We start from the raw sequence: 16,707 nt of genomic DNA, 5'->3' as shown, positions 1-16,707 counted from the left end.
AGCCCCCCGGCCCGCTTGCAGACAGCTAGCCTGCCAAAGTGCCATGTTCAACTTGGGAGCCTGCCTCGGCCGGGGTTGGTTCACGACGCTACACACGCCGGCGTGCCCTTCGTTCTGTCAGCAGAGACCACTGCGCCGCGGTCACGGCCACCGGCCGGCAGACCAGCACAGGGGTCGAACCAAGTAAATAACTGCGCAACTGGGTAACTGAAGATCATGCCGTCCGTCGTATACATACATACATACATTTGCTCGCATGATCTTCAACCCTTCCATTTACAGTGCGAGTAAATGTACCATGTGTGTGTAATCAACTCTTGTATTTACACGCAAGTTGTCCTCAACCCTTCCATTTACACACCGTGCATCTGAACTGTACAATTTTATACATGACGTACGTATATACCAACTGATCAACCACATCTTTAACCTTGTATGTATGATGACCTCCTTCAATGGATAGACTAATACAGGAAGGAATTCAGGGCCGCCACCACCTTCTCTGGCCTGCATGGCACAAACCGCGTCAGTGACCAGCACAAGCATGATCTACTCCCTCTATCCCATAATATAGGACGTTTTTTGACACTAGTATAGTGTTAAAAAACGTCTTACATTATGGGACAAAGGGAGTAGTATAACGCGTCTAGACTAGATTGAATGTTAGCAAACAGTGTATGGTACCCGTGTACCGTGATTTTCAGAAATTGGATAATAATCTACATGAATAATACTCGTGGCAGTGGCACGGATGCATCCTTTTTGCACCGGGGTGGTTTTGTTGTTTTCGTTCCGAAAAAGAACTACTACATGAATACTGTAATAAAGTGTAGGTGGAGGAGCAGGACACAAATCGACTGAATTTACTCTGCCACACAGAAGCAATTACCAGTCCTCCTGCGGCATGTGGCCAGCTCCTTCGATGGGCTTCAGTTTCACCACTGATGGATTGTTTTTCTTGAACTCCTCGGCTATCGAGAGCGGTAGGTACTTGTCCGACTCCCCCCATGCCAGCAATATTGGTTTGTCCCAGCTGCAGGAAATTGCCCAGAAGATGGTTTCAGCACAGCAAAAACGTTCCATAATTAATTTGCCTGTCTGATAGTAATATTGGGTGCATGTGTTAAGACTTCAAAATGACTAGTGAGTGACACTAGAGCTTACTACACCAAGCCTTGCGTAAAGACACACCCTGTCTGTTTTAATTAATTGTTTGGAGGATAAGTCTACCTGTTGGATGAAAATCCAGCCGAAATTTTGCTTAATACCTCTTGAAAATTGGCCTTCCTGGCAGTTTCAAGTAATGCTAAAAAACCAAAAGATATACAAGAGTGAGATGTTAAGATTGCCAAACAAATCCGAAGAAGTAATTTGGAAGCCCAACTGAAACATTATACTCCCTCCGTCCCAAAATAAATGTCTCAAGCTTAGTACAATTTTGTACTAAAGCTAGTACAAAGTTGAGACACTTATTTTGGGACCAAGGGAGTAATATAGTAAGTGTAAGATTTTGCATCGAGTGGGATTCTATTTGTTTTATTCTCCCAATGAAGCACATCCTTCATTGAAAACACATATCCCTCTGTACCGAAATACTTGTAGTTGGGGGAAACTAGTTCAAGTTCCCCCAACTACAAGTATTTCGGCACAGAGGGAGTATTAAATTGTATGAAATAAAAATGCATATGCAAAGAGGAAAGTGCTTGCATAAGATAGTCTCGAAGAGCTATGACTACCTTTCCTTGGATAAGTGAGCTTTCCAGATAGCATGATAGTTGGTTAATATGCATAGATATATCGTGAAGACAATTTCCCAAGGGGAAGACATGAGTATATATAGTTATGGCTTATGAGTCATTATGATGCATGACTTGAGGAGATTTAAAGGTACCAAAGCATGTTTAAATAATGTGTGGCATCCAATGTAAAACTTGTATTCCTTTTCTCGGCAACAATAGATTCTCTGGTTTGGTAATTTAAATTTCTTTTCATGCCTAGAGACAATAGAAAGTGAACGTAAGAAAATCAGGAGACTGCGAGTAAGGACAAACCAAATCCAGGTGCACCACTTGATAAATACGGCAATCTGTATACGTCAGCCTTCTCTGACTTCAGCACGTACCTGTCATACAAAATGGGGTTCAAATGCAAATTTCTCACCTGGAGGTACTGATGGTACACTGCTACAGAGTTACTGATGGTATGAACACAAAATAGCATCATTTTGAGAATAAACGGAAGTTATTCTCTTGTTTCAAGCAGCATGCACTTCTGCAGGAAATAAAGAGTGCTGGTGCTAACAAAACTGGCATGGTATAATAAACAGAGTTTCTGCGACAAGGATACATACGGGCTACCTGCTTCAATGAATCTCTCAGCCAGGATAGCATTTTGGCAGGTAAATTCGCCCACAAGTGGAAATCTGCATTAAAAAGATTCCCTCAGTTCACATACATAAGTATAAACTTACAGGCAAAAAAAGAATATTAACTAAAATAAATCAAGGTGAAATAAACATCTATAGCATTTATCTATAGCACCACCAGCTTGCCAAAAATATATTTTGGACTGAAAAGTGAAACCACTGGGCGAAATAAATATCATCACACTGTACCCAAAATAAGACGCAATAGATGAAAGAGTTCAGTTTAAAAACAAAAAAGATATGGCAGCAATGGAGCATGTGTGTGTGTTCCAAGTCAATTTAGTTGCGAATTTCAGCTGTTTAAATGTTTGGAATCATAGTTTTGAAATCTACCGAAGCACGCTGGTTGAATTTACAACAACTAGGGAACAAAGAGAAGCATAAGTAGCTGACCTGAGCTGCTTAAAGACTCCAGGCACTGGAGAAGAAACAGTAAGTGGGCTGTTAAGGATTGCTACCTTAAGAAGTTTGTTTGAGTTCTTCAATGCCCATGTCAGACCATAAGAACCTACAAGAAATCCCTACAAAGAAATGAATGAAATGATTCAGACAGTCCGTATGAGAACTTCCATGGCAAGGATTTTCTGAAATCTTCCAAATGTGTACCTGGACAACTAAGAAGAATGGTTCAGTGATATTTAGAGTAACAAGAAGTTCATCAAATGCCTTGTGGAACTCCTCTTCTACAAATGGTAGAACATACATGTGTCTTTGGTTAGTTTTATAGACACATTTGTACCAGGAATTCCTTTTCTAAAAAAATTTGTACCAGGAATTTCACAGACATTTCATCACCTTTGAAATCGAATCCATATCCAGGCTGTGGCATCTCACTGAACCCAAATCCTATCCAGTCAGGCGCAAAGCAATGGTAGCCAGCATCTGCCATCTAGTAAGATCAATAGGTGCTTAGGGGCTGGAATGGTTGGTTGCAACAAAAACATGTAGCTATCTTTATAAGTGACCAGTTCAAATATTATTAATGTTATTTTTAAGAAGGCAAAATAAGAAGGGCTAGTTGTTTCATACTAAGGTATAGAATACGTGGTCAATGAAGCTAACCTGAGCCATAACCGTGCGATAACTAAATGACTGAGTTGGAGCACCGTGAAGAAACATAATAGTCCCACGCCGTGAATCAGGAGAACCTACAATCGCAATGCGAATTGTATGAAAACTAACCATTAGATGAGGATTGTGTTTACAGAACATGGAACAAATATTCTGATGATCCTTATATACTGAAGAACATGACGCAGCACACACACACACACACCACACAACCTAAAACATCAATTTTATAGCAGCAGCAACAAGCTTTGTTCTCGTGTTTACTATCAAAAGTGAGGATACATCATACATAAATTGCAATGAAATATCCAACACTTGTTTGGAGAGACTTTCAGTTCCCCAAAGGTCTGCCACACTTGTTCATAAATATAAAATGTGGTTCCAATTGGCATTCACAGTTGCACTATGAACCCCCGCCCCGTCAAACACAATGTTACCGCATGAAAATCATCTCAGCAACCCGAAGATGAAGAAGCAAATTACCTGTTTGCCTCACGAACCATCGAAACTCCCCTGATCTCACGCTCTTGCCGTACTCCCTCCCTTTGTCCTCCGTCCTCTGCACACAACAATGTACGAGTATGTAGGATCAGTCATCAGCAGCTCAAAAGCACAGCAAGATGGATCAGGCGAGAGGAACGGGCAGGTCGGCATTACGTAGAGCATCTGGCCGACATTGCCGTCCTGGGCGGGCGACGCGGGCAGCTGGATGGCGCTGCGGCTCGACGGGTTGTCCGTGACGAACCCGAACGGGTTGAACGCCGGCTCCCCCTCCTCCTCCTCCCCCGCCTCGGCCTTCTCGTCCTTGCTGCTGCTGCTCGCCGCGACTACTGCGCACGCGCCTCTCCGCCGTGTCCAGCCGCTCCGCGGGCCGCGCGAGGAGTGGAAGGCGACGGTGCTGCGCCTGGAGGCGGCGGCGACGGAACTGGGAGGGGGCAGGAGGGAGAGTGGAGAGTAGGAGGCGGAGGTGGAGGTGGAGCAGGGGCAGCCGGACATGGCGGCGGCGGCGGTGGCTGCTGCCTGGATCGATGGGGGTGCCAGCGGCTGGTGGTGGAGTCCGGCGGAATGTGGCCGCGAGGCGAAATGCTTCGGTTGGCTCAGCGGCGCCGCGGCCCGCGAGCCACGGGAGCGAAGATTCTCCGGATTACCGTGGGCCCGCCTGTCGGTAGGGACCGCCCCTCCATTTCTTTTTCAAATCATAAAAATCTGACGTCAGCGTGTGCCGTCCGAACGACTGCGAGAATCTTGATGCACTGGGCCTTTCCTCTCAACCGCTCAATATCCAGCACCAATTTCCCGGTCCACGACCACCAAACTAGTGAAAAATAGTAACGCTATTTGAGGGCGCAGCTACGCGTCCGCCCGGCGGATGTGTTAGAAACATCCACTGCCCGAAGAGTCATTGGATTAGATACCTAACAACCGTCGGATGCAACCATCATGCGCAACTAACCAGATCATTACTTCCTGCAACGACAGTTCTGTTTCAGAAATAGAATCCCTTGTCCGCCATCCAGACACAGCTGCGCGTAGCGCGGCGCCAATCCCCACCATCGCAAAATCATCGCCGCCGGCGCGGGCCAGCTAGTCCTGCAGCGCAAAAACCTGCAACAACATGGCGCATCACATCACGAGGCAGATGCTGGGATCCGACGCAGATCGAGCTTGCCGGGGCCGCTGCTTCGAGGACAGTCGTGGCCAACGTTCTCAGATCCGACCGCCGCCGAGGGTGTTGAGGGAGTCCTGGACTAAGGGGTCCTCGGACGTCCGGTCTATTGGATATGGGCCGGACTAATGGGCCGTCAAGATACAAGATAGAAGATCACCTCTCGTGTCTGGTAGGGTCTCCCGTATACGTGGATGGCAAGTTTAGGTGTCCAGAAATACTATTTCATTTCTGTTAAACCGACTTTATACAACCCTAAACCCCTCAGGTATCTATATAAACCGGAGGGTTAGATCGAAGGCAGGATCACAACATTGATAGGCTAGCTAAGCTAGGGTTTAGCCATTACGATCTCGAGGTAGATCAACTCTTGTAACCCTGCTACCTCTTGAGCACTGCGTTGGTTTTCCCTTAAAGAGGAAAGAGTGATGCAACAAAGTAGCGTAAGTATTTCCCTTAGTTTTTGCGAACCAAGGTATCAATCCAGTAGGAGGCTCCTCAAAAGTCCCTCGTACCAACACAAACAAACAAGAACCTCACAACCAACACGATAAAGGGGTTGTCAATCCCTTCACGGTAACTTACGAAAGTGAGATCTAATAGAGATAATAAGATAAGATAAATATTTTTGGTATTTTTATGATATATATTGGAAAGTAAAGATGCAAATAAAAGTAGACGGAAAACTTATATGATAAAAGATAGACCCGGGGGCCATAGGTTTCACTAGTGGCTTCTCTCAAGATAGCATAAGTATTACGGTGGGTGTACAAATTACTGTTGAGCAATTGATAGGAAAGTGCATAGTTCTAAGAATATCTAGGCATGATCATGTATATAGGCATCACGTCCGCAACAAGTAGATCAAAACGATTCTGCATCTACTACCATTACTCTACACATCGATCGACTCCTGCCTGCATCTAGAGTATTAAGTTCATAAGAATAGAGTAACGCATTAAGAAAGATGACATGATGTAGAGGGATAAAATCAAGCAATATGATATAAACCCCATCATTTTATCCTCGATGGCAACAATACAATACGTGCCTTGCTGCCCCTGCTGTCACTGGGAAAGGACACCGCAAGATTGAACCCAAAGCTAAGCACTTCTCGCTGTGCAAGAAAGATCAATCTAGTAGGCCAAACCAAACTGATAATTCGAAGAGACTTGCAAAGATAACCAATCACACATAAAAGAATTCAGAGGAGATTCAATTATTTCTCATAGATAAACTTGATCATAAACCCACAATTCATCGGATCTCGACAAACACACCACAAAAAGAGTTTCATCGAATAGATCTCCAAGAAGATCCAGGAGAACTTTGTATTGAGATTCAAAGAGAGAGATGGACCCGAAGGTCTGTAATAAACTACTCACAACTCATCGGAGAGGCCTTGGAGATGATGTAGAGGCCCTCCGTGGTCGATTCCCCCTCCGGCGGAGCGCCGGCGAAGGCTCCAAGATGGGATCTCGCGAATACAGAAGGTTGCGGCGGTGGAAATAGTTTTTCGTTGTGCTCCTGGATGTTTTCAGGGTACGTGGATATATATAGGCGAAGGAGGTAGGTCGGGGGAGCCACGAGGGACCCACGAGGGTGGGGGGCACGCCCACCCTCCTAGGGTGCGCCCTCCTGCCTCGTGGCTGCCTCGGCTTCTTCTTGACGGCCACTCCATGTCTCCTGGATTGCGTTTGTTCCAAAAAGATCGCTCCCGAAGGTTTCATTCCATTTGGACTCCGTTTGATATTCCTTTTCTTCGAAACATTGAAATAGGAAAAAAAATAGTAATTCGGACTGGGCCTTCGATTAGTAGGTTAGTCCCAAAAATGATATAAAAGTGTAAAGTAAAGCCCATAAACATCCAAAACGGGTAATATAATAGCATGGAACAATAAAAAATTATAGATACGTTGGAGACGTATCAAGCATGCCCAAGCTTAATTCCTGCTCGTCATCGAGTAGGTAAATGATAAAAACAGAATTTTTGATGTGGAATGCTACCTAGCATAATTCTTAATGTAATTTTCTTTATTGTGGCATGATTGTTCAGATCCAAATGATTTAAGATAAAAGCTCATAAAACATAAAAATAGTAATACTTCAAGCATACTAACAAGTAATCATGTCTTATCAAAATAGCATAGCCAAAGAAAGCTTATCCCTACAAAATCATATAGTTAGGCCATGCTTCATTTTCATCACACAAAATACTCCCATCATGCACAACCCCGGTTTCAGCCAAGCAATTGGTTCATACTTTTTAACGCGCTTCAGCTTTTTAAACTCTTACGCAATACATGAGCGCAAGCCATGGACATAGCACTATATGTGGAATAGGATGGTGGTTGTGAAGACAAAAAGGGAGAAGATAGTATCACATCAACTAGGCGTATCAACGGGCTATGGAGATGCCCATTAATAGATATCAATGTGAGTGAGTAGGGATTGCCATGCAACGGATGCACTAGAGCTATAAATATATGAAAGCTCAACAAAAGAAACTAAGTGGGTGTGCATCCAACTTGCTTGCTCACGAAGACCTAGGGCATTTTGAGGAAGCCCATCATTGGAATATACAAGCCAAGTTCTATGAAAGTGACAACATAGGAGACTCTCTATCATGAAGATCATGGTGCTACTTTGAAGCACAAGTGTGGAAAAAAAGATAGTAGCATTGTCCCTTCTCTCTTTTCTCTCATTTTTTTCTTTTTTTATTTGGTGGGCTTCTTTGGCCTCTTTTTTTATTTGGGCTTCTTTGGCCTCTTTTATTTTTTTATAAAGTCTGAAGTCTCATCCCAACTTGTGGGGGAATCATAGGCTTCATCATCCTTTCCTCACTTGGGACAATGCTCTAATAATGAAGATCATCACACTTTTATTGATTTACAACTCAAGAATTACAACTCAATACTTAGAACAAAATATGACTCTATGTGAATGCCTCCGGCGGTGTACCGGGATATGCAATGAATCAAGAGCGACATGTATGAAAAATTATGAAGGTGGCCTTGCCACAAATACAATGCCAACTACATGATCATGCAAAGAGCAATATGACAATGATGGGGTGTGTCATAATAAACGGAATGGTGGAAAGTTGCATGGCAATATATCACGGAATGGCTATGAAAATGCCATAATAGGTAGGTATGGTTGCTTTTTTGAGGAAGGTAAATAATGGGTGCATGATACCGGCGAAAGTTGCACGGCATAATGGAGGCTAGCAATGGTGGAAGGGTGAGAGTGCGTATAATCCATGGACTCACATTAGTCATAAAGAACTCATATACTTATTGCAAAAGTCTACTTGCCCTTGAAGCAAAGTACTACTACGCATGCTCCTAGGGGGAAGGGTTGGTAGGAGTTAACCATCGCGCGATCCCGACCTCCACACATAAGGAAGACAATTAAAAGAGCACCCCATGCAACAAATTTGTCACATAACTTTTACCATACGTGCATGCTACGGGACTTGCCAACTTCAACACAAGTATTTATCAATTTCATAATTACCCAACTAGCATGACTCTAACAATACCACCTTTATATCTCAAAACAATTATCAAGCATCAAATTGATCATAGTGTTTAATGCACTTTCTATGATAGTTTTTATTATACCCAACTTGGATGCCCATCATTCTAGGACCAATTTTATAACCATAGAAAATACCATGCTATTCTAAAAGACTCTCAAAATAATATAAGTGAAGCATGAGAGATCAACAATTTCTTCAAAATTAAGCCACCACCATGCTCTAAAAGATATAAGTGAAGCACTAGAGCAAAACTTGTCTAGCTCAAAAGATATAAGTGAAGCACATAGAGTATTCTAATAAATTCCGAATCATGTGTGTGTCTCTCAAAAGGTGTGTACAGCAAGGATGATTGTGGTAAACTAAAAAGCAAAGACTCATATCATACAAGATGCTCCAAGCAAAACACATATCATGTGGCGAATAAAAAAATAGCTCCAAGTAAAGTTACTGATAAATGAAGACGAAAGAGGGGATGCCTTCCGGGGCATCCCCAAGCTTAGGCTTTTGGTTGTCCTTGAATATCTTGCGGTGCCATGGGCATGCCCAAGCTTAGGTTCTTGCCACTCCTTATTCCATAGTCCATCAAATCCTTACCCAAAACTTGAAAACTTCACAACACAAAACTCAACAGGAAATCTCATAAGCTCCGTTAGTGCAAGAAAGAAAAACCACCACATAAGGTACTGTAATGAACTCATTATTTATTTATATTGGTGTTAAACCTACTGTATTCCAACCTCTCTATGGTTCATACCCCCCGATACTAGCCATAGATGCATCAAAATAAGCAAACAACACACGAAAAACAGAATCTGTCAAAAATAGAACAGTTTGTAGCAATCTGTAACTTTTGAATACTTCTGGAACTCTAAAAATCCTACCAAAATAGGAAGTCCAGGGAAATTCGTCTATTCATCTACATAAAAAGAATCAACTCAAAAGAACGTTCTTGTGATATATTAAAATTATTCTCGTGCGCGCAAAAGTTTCTGTTTTTCAGCAGAATCAAATTAACTATCACCGTAGGTTATCCTATAGGTTCTACTTGGCACAAACACTAATTAAAACATAAAACACACCTAAACAGAGGCTAGATGAAATATTTATTACTAAACAGAAGCAAAAATCAAGGAACAAAAATAAAATTGGGTTGCCTCCCAACAAGCACTATCGTTTAACGCCCCTAGCTAGGCATAAAACCGAGAATAGATCTATGTATTTCCATATTTGGTATTCAATTCATAAGTGGCTCGCATAATGGATTCATAAGGTAATTTGACTTTCTTTCTAGGGAAGTGTTCCATGCTTTCCTTAACGGAAATTGGAATCTAATATTCCCTTCCATCATATCAATAATTGCACCAATCGTTCTAAGGAAAGGTCTACCAAGAATAATAGGACATGAAAGATTGCAATCTATATCAAGAACAATGAAATCTACGGGCACATAATTCCTATTTGCAACAATAAGAACATCATTAATCCTTCCCATAGGTTTCTTAATAGTGGAATCAGCAAGCTGCAAGTTTAAAGAGCAATCATCAAATTCACGGAAACCTAGCACATCACATAAAGTTTTTGGAATCGTAGAAACACTAGCACCCAAATCACACAAAGCATAACATTCATGATCTTTAATTTTAATTTGTATAGTAGGTTCCCACTCAGCATAAATTTTCCTAGGTATAGAAACTTCCAATTCAAGTTTTTCTTCATAAGATTGCATCAAAGCATCAACAATATGTTTGGTAAAAACTTTATTTTGGCTATAAGCATGAGGAGAATTCAACACGGATTGCAACAAGGAAATACAATCTATTAAAGAACAATTATCATAATTAAATTACTTGAAATCCACAATAGTGGGTTCAATGCTATGTAAAGTTCTGACCTCTCCAATCCCACTTTTACCAAATTTAGCATCAAGATCTAAAAACTCCGAATCATTGGGACGCCTTTTAACTAAAGTTGACTCATCTCTAGTCCCATCATTATCAAGATTCATATTGCAAAACAAAGATTTAATAGGGGACACATCAATAACTTTTAGATCTTCATCATTATTTTCATGGAAACTAGATGAACACGCTTTAATTTACAAAGCAATCCTTCTTAGCACGCATCCTAGCGGTTCTTTCTTTGCACTCATCAATAGAAATTCTCATGGCTTTGAGATACTCATTGATATCATGCTTAGGTGGAATAGATCTAAGTGTCAAAGAATCAACATCAAGAGAAAGTCTATCAACGTTTCTAGCCAATTCATCAACTTTAAGCATTGAAATTCTTTTGAGAGATCATAAATTCTTTAACACTATTCTCAAAATAAGAGGGCATCTCATTAAAATTTCCATAAGAATTGTTGTAGGAATTAGCATAATTATTAGAGGAATTACTAGGAAACAGCCTAGGATTAAAGTTTCCTCTATAAGCATTGTTACCAAAATTATTCCTACCAACAAAATTCACATCCATAGATTCATTATTATTCTCAATCAAAGTAGACAAAGGCATATCATTAGGATCAATAGGAGCACTCTTAGTAGCAAATAATTTCATAAGTCCATCCATCTTTCCACTCAAAACATTAATTTCTTCTATCGCATGAACCTTTTTACTAGTAGATCTTTCGGTGTGCCATTGAGAATAATTAACCATAATATTATCTAGGAGTTTAGTAGCTTCTCCTAAAGTGATTTCCATAAAAGTGCCTCCCGCGGCCGAATCTAAAAGATTTCTAAAAGCAAAATTCAATCTGGCATAAAAGTTTTGTATGATCATCCATAAATTCAAACCATGTGTATGGTAATTGCGAATCATTAATTTCATTCTTTCCCAAGATTGGGCAACATGCTCATGATCAAGTTGTTTAAAATTCATAATATCGTTTCTAAGAGAGATGCTCTTAGCGGGAGGAAAAAAATACTTAGAGATAAAAGCATCTTTGCACTTATTCCATGAATCAATAGTATTTTTAGGCAAAGATGAAAACCAAGTTTTAGCACGATCTCTAAGTGAAAACGGAAATAACTTCAATTTAACAATATCATTATCCGTGTCTTTCTTCTTTTGCATATCACACAAATCAACAAAGTTGTTTAGATGAGTAGCGACATCTTCGCTAGGAAGGCCGGAGAATTGATCTTTCATAACAAGATTCAACAAAGTAGCATTGATTTCACAAGATTCAACATCATTAAGAGGAGCAATCGGAGTGCTAAGGAAATCATTATTATTGGTATTGGAAAAGTCACACATTTTGGTATTATCTTGCACCATCGTGACAAGCAATCCAACACACAAGCACACAAGAGGCAAGCGAAAAAGAGAGGCGAACGGAAAAGAGAGGGCGAATAAAACGGCAAGCGTGAAGTGGGCGAGAGGAAAACGAGAGGCAAATGAAAAATAATGTAATGCGAGGGAGATGAGTTTGTGATGGGTACTTGGTATGTCTTGACTTGAGCGAAGACCTCCCCGGCAACGGCGCCAGAAATCCTTCTTGCTACCTCTTGAGCACGGCGTTGGTTTTCCCTTGAAGAGGAAATGGTGATGCAGCAAAGTAGCGTAAGTATTTCCCTCAGTTTTTGAGAACCAAGGTATCAATCTAGTAGGAGTCTCCTCAAAAGTCCCTCGTACCTACACAAACAAATAAGAACCTCGCAACCAACACGATAAAGGGGTTGTCAATCCCTTCACAGTAACTTGCAAAAGTGAGATCTGATAGAGATAATAAGATAAGACAAATATTTTTGGTATTTTTATGATATAGATTGGAAAGTAAAGATGCAAATAAAAGTAGATGGAAAACTTATATGATAAAAGATAGACCCGGGAGCCATAGGTTTCACTAGTGTCTTCTCTCAAGATAGCATAAGCATTACGGTGGGTAAACAAATTACTATCGAGCAATTGATAGAAAAGTGCATAGTTATGAGAATACCTAGGCATGATCATGTATATAGGCATCACGTCCGCAACAAGTAGATCGAAATGATTCTGGATCTACTACTATTGCTCCACACATCGACCGACTCCTGCCTGCATCTAGAGTATTAAGTTCATAAGAACAGAGTAACGCATTAAGAAAGATGACATGATGTAGAGGGATAAATTCAAGCAATATGATATAAACCCCATCTTTTTATCCTCAATGGCAACAATACAATACATGCCTTGCTGCCCCTGCTGTCACTGGGAAAGGACACCGCAAGATTGAACCCAAAGCTAAGCACTTCTCGCATTGCAAGAAAGATCAATCTAGTAGGCCAAACCAAACTGATAATTCGAAGAGACTTGCAAAGATAACCAATCACACATAAAAGAATTCAGAGGAGATTCAATTATTTCTCATAGGAAAACTTGATCATAAACCCACAATTCATCGGATCTCGACAAACACACCGCAAAAAGAGTTACATCGAATAGATCTCCAAGAAGATCGAGGAGAACTTTGTATTGAGATTCAAAGAGAGAGAAGAAGACATCTTGCTAATAACTATGGACCCGAAGGTCTGTAATAAACTACTCACAACTCATCGGAGAGGCCTTGGAGATGATGTAGAGGCCCTCCATGGTCGATTCCCCCTCCGATGGAACGCCAGCGAAGGCTCCAAGATGGGATCTCGCGGATACAGAAGGTTGCAGCGGTGGAAATAGTTTTTCGTGGTGCTCCGGGATGTTTTCAGGGTATGTGGATATATATAGGCGAAGGAGGTAGGTCAGGGGAGCCACGAGGGTGGGGGCACGCCCACCCTCCTAGGGCACACCCTCCTGCCTCGTGGCCGCCTCGGCTGCTTCTTGACATCTACTCCAAGTCTCCTGGATTGCGTTTGTTCCAAAAAGATCGCTCCCGAAGGTTTCATTCCGTTTGGACTCCGTTTGATATTCCTTTTCTTCGAAACACTGAAATAGGCAAAAAAAACAACAACTCGGGCTGGGCCTCCGGTTAGTAGGTTAGTCCCAAAAATGATATAAAAGTGTAAAGTAAAACCCATAAACATCCAAAACGGGTAATATAATAGCATGGAACAATAAAAAATTATAGATACGTTGGAGACGTATCAAACCCCTATACTCATCGAATATAATCAAGCAGGAGTAGGGTTTTACCTCCATTAAGAGGGCCCGAACCTGGGTAAACACCGTGTCCTTTTCGATCATAGTTACCATCGATCCTCAGACATACAGCTTGGGCCCCCCTACCCGAGATCTGCCGGTTTCGACACCGACATTGGTGCTTTCATTGAGAGGTCCGCTGTATCGTCGACGGAAGGGTTGATGACGCGCCTCTTCATCAACGATGATGCTGTGTCCAGGGAAATCTTTCTCCCCGGATAGGTCTTTGTGTTCGGCGGCTTCATGCTTCGTGCCAACGCGATCGGCCGCCTCGAGCAGGTCGACAGTTACGCCCCCGGCCATCAGATCAGGTTTGGAAACCTGAACTACATCGCCAATATCCGAGGAGATCTGATTTTCGAGGGGTTCATGGCCTCGGTCGCCGCCCCTTTCCCCCATGAAGGAAGCTCTTCGGATCCGCTCTCAGATCCCATTCAGGGGTCAAAACTCACGCCCGCCTCGGCCTTAGCTCCGGAGTAGGGCGTATCGTCCGAAGACGGGAGGATCAACCCCACCGGACTCTTTTCTATCATGGAACTTTCGATCGAAGACCCAGACGCGATCTTGGACTCGCCTCTGGAAGACAACTCCGAGTTTTTGAAGTCTGCGTTGATCGAGCCCGATCAAGTGTCTGTCGCCAAACCTAGTCCGGCAGATCCGCAGACTCATGCCCAGCTTTCACCCTTAGACGAAGCGTTGGGCTTAATGCAAACCCTTACCATTACGGAGAGCTTGACTCCGAACTGCACCTAGTACGGGTTGGAGGCAGAGGGCTGGGAATTTTATGACCCGCCCACCACTCACTTAATAGCCACTGTTGAGGATTTAACCGACATACTGGACTACACGTCCGAAGACATCGACGGTATGAATGATGATGCCGACGCCGAATCGGGCCAAGTCCCACCCATCACAGGGCGTTGGACGGCCACTTCAACATATGACATATACATGGTGCATACTCCTGATAAAAAGGATGACGAGGATAATCAAAAGCTCGATGAGGACAAGCCCGTTGATGAACCACCAAAGCGCCGACGTCAGCGGCACCGCTCATGATCGCGTCGGGTGAAGGATAGTAATACCAACACCAGAGACAATGAGACTCTGGATGATGCCAAAGATCCCGAGCACCCCGTCGAGCCCACATCCTAACAAGATGAGAGGGAAGAGGGTCAGTATAGCCCCGAACACGCTGATCATGAAGATTCGAAAGACAACAACTATATGCCAGTCTCCGAAGAGGACATCAGCCTTGGTGACGAAGACTTTATCATCCCAGAGGAACCCCTCAAGCAAGAATGCTTCAAGCGACAGCTCATCGCCACAGCGTGGAACCTGAAAAAGAAACAACAGCAGCTCAAAGCTGAACAAGATACACTCAATGAAAGGTGGACCAAGGTCCTGGCCGCCGAGGAGTACGGCCACGAGCGACCTACAAAAAGTTACCCCAAGCGCAAGCTGCTGCCACAATTCGACGATGAAGCCCTTGAGCCAATACCGTCAAAATACAACCATGCAGATCAACCAGACCTACCACTACATGGAAAGGATAAAGTGACATATCAAGCCGAACACCAGCCTGCACCCCCTCACCGAAGAGGCAAGGAGACAGCAGCTGCGGGTTACACATATGACTTGTAACGGGACCTGGCCAATAAAACCGGTCAGACCAGATCGATCTATGGACCAAAAGGCCGCGCCCCAGCATGAGATAACGGCTATGAAGTCTGGCAAGATGACCATTACAATATTCTGGATCATAACCGAACTCAGATGTCATCCGATCTCCGCCGCGATGTCGCACGATGCAGGGGTGCCGCACACCCTATGTGCTTTACCGATGAAGTAATGAAACACCAGTTTCCGGAAGGGTTTAAACCCGTGAACATCGAGCAATAGGATGGAACGACGGATCCGGCCGTCTGGATTGAATATTTTCTTCTCCACATTCATATGGCTCGTGGAGATGACCTCCATGCCATTAAATATCTTCCTCTTAAGCTGAAAGGACTAGCACGACACTGCCTGAACAGCCCCCCAGAAACTCCATTGGAACCTAGGAAGATTTGGAAGATGCTTTTCGGGCTAACTTTCAGGGCACTTATGTCCGGCCACCGGATGCTGACGACTTGAGTCGCATAATCCAGCAACCAGGCAGATCGGCTCGCAAGCTTTGGAATTAGTTCATAATTAAAAAGAACCAAATCATGGACTATCCGGACGCCGAAGCCTTAGTGGACTTCAAACACAACGTTCAGGACGAATGGCTCGCCCAACACCTCGGGCAGGAGAAGCCGAAGACCATGGCAGCCTTAACTGCACTTATGACCCATTTCTGTGTGGGTGAAGATAGGTGGTTGGCTCATAGAAGCAATAGCTCGGGCGACCTCGACACTTTTGAGGCCAGGGACGACAATGGTAAACTCCGCAATAAAAACAAACATCAGAGCAACAATGACGACGCAGACGATACGCCAGTCAATGCCGGATTCAGTGGTTCTAAATCCAGTCAGCGGAAGAAACCTTTCAAAGGAAACAGGGACGGTCCATCCAATTTGGATAAAATCCTTGAGAGGCCCTGTCAGATTCATGGCACACCCGATAAGCCTGCTAACCACACCAATAGGAACTGTTGGGTTTTCAAACAGGCCAGTAAGATAAATACCAAACACAAGGGAAAGGGACCTCCAAGTGAGGACGATGATGAGCCCCGTTAGCCGAACACCGGGGGCCAAAAGCAGTTTCCCCCGGAGGTGAAAGCAGTGAACATGATCTATGTCACTCATATTCCCAAAAGGGAGCGCAAGTGCACACTAAGGGACGTCTACGCCGTAGAGCCCGTCGCCCAAAAATTCAACCCATGGTCAGCCTGTCAGACCGCTT

The 16,707-nt window shown here is 43.2% G+C and overlaps 1 protein-coding gene across 1 annotated transcript; it reads right to left on the bottom strand.

Annotated features, from left to right (window-relative positions):
- Window positions 1–257: 257 nt before the first annotated feature.
- Window positions 258–4,619, bottom strand: LOC123047143 (haloalkane dehalogenase). The gene is made up of 11 exons (XM_044470633.1): window positions 4,154–4,619; window positions 3,980–4,055; window positions 3,488–3,573; window positions 3,221–3,314; window positions 3,032–3,108; window positions 2,819–2,946; window positions 2,351–2,422; window positions 2,052–2,122; window positions 1,231–1,306; window positions 890–1,033; window positions 258–507 (listed from the first exon to the last, which is right to left on the bottom strand). The coding sequence occupies exons 1-11, from the start codon at window positions 4,490–4,492 to the stop codon at window positions 465–467; spliced, it is 1,206 nt and encodes a 401-aa protein (XP_044326568.1). The 5' UTR covers window positions 4,493–4,619; the 3' UTR covers window positions 258–464.
- Window positions 4,620–16,707: the final 12,088 nt, after the last annotated feature.

Source organism: Triticum aestivum, chromosome 2B (genome assembly GCF_018294505.1).
Source record: "Triticum aestivum cultivar Chinese Spring chromosome 2B, IWGSC CS RefSeq v2.1, whole genome shotgun sequence".
NCBI classification, from domain to species: Eukaryota; Viridiplantae; Streptophyta; class Magnoliopsida; order Poales; family Poaceae; genus Triticum; species Triticum aestivum.
The sequence above is the reverse complement of the archived record's forward strand: the minus strand, read 5'-3'. Positions and strand labels throughout refer to the sequence as shown.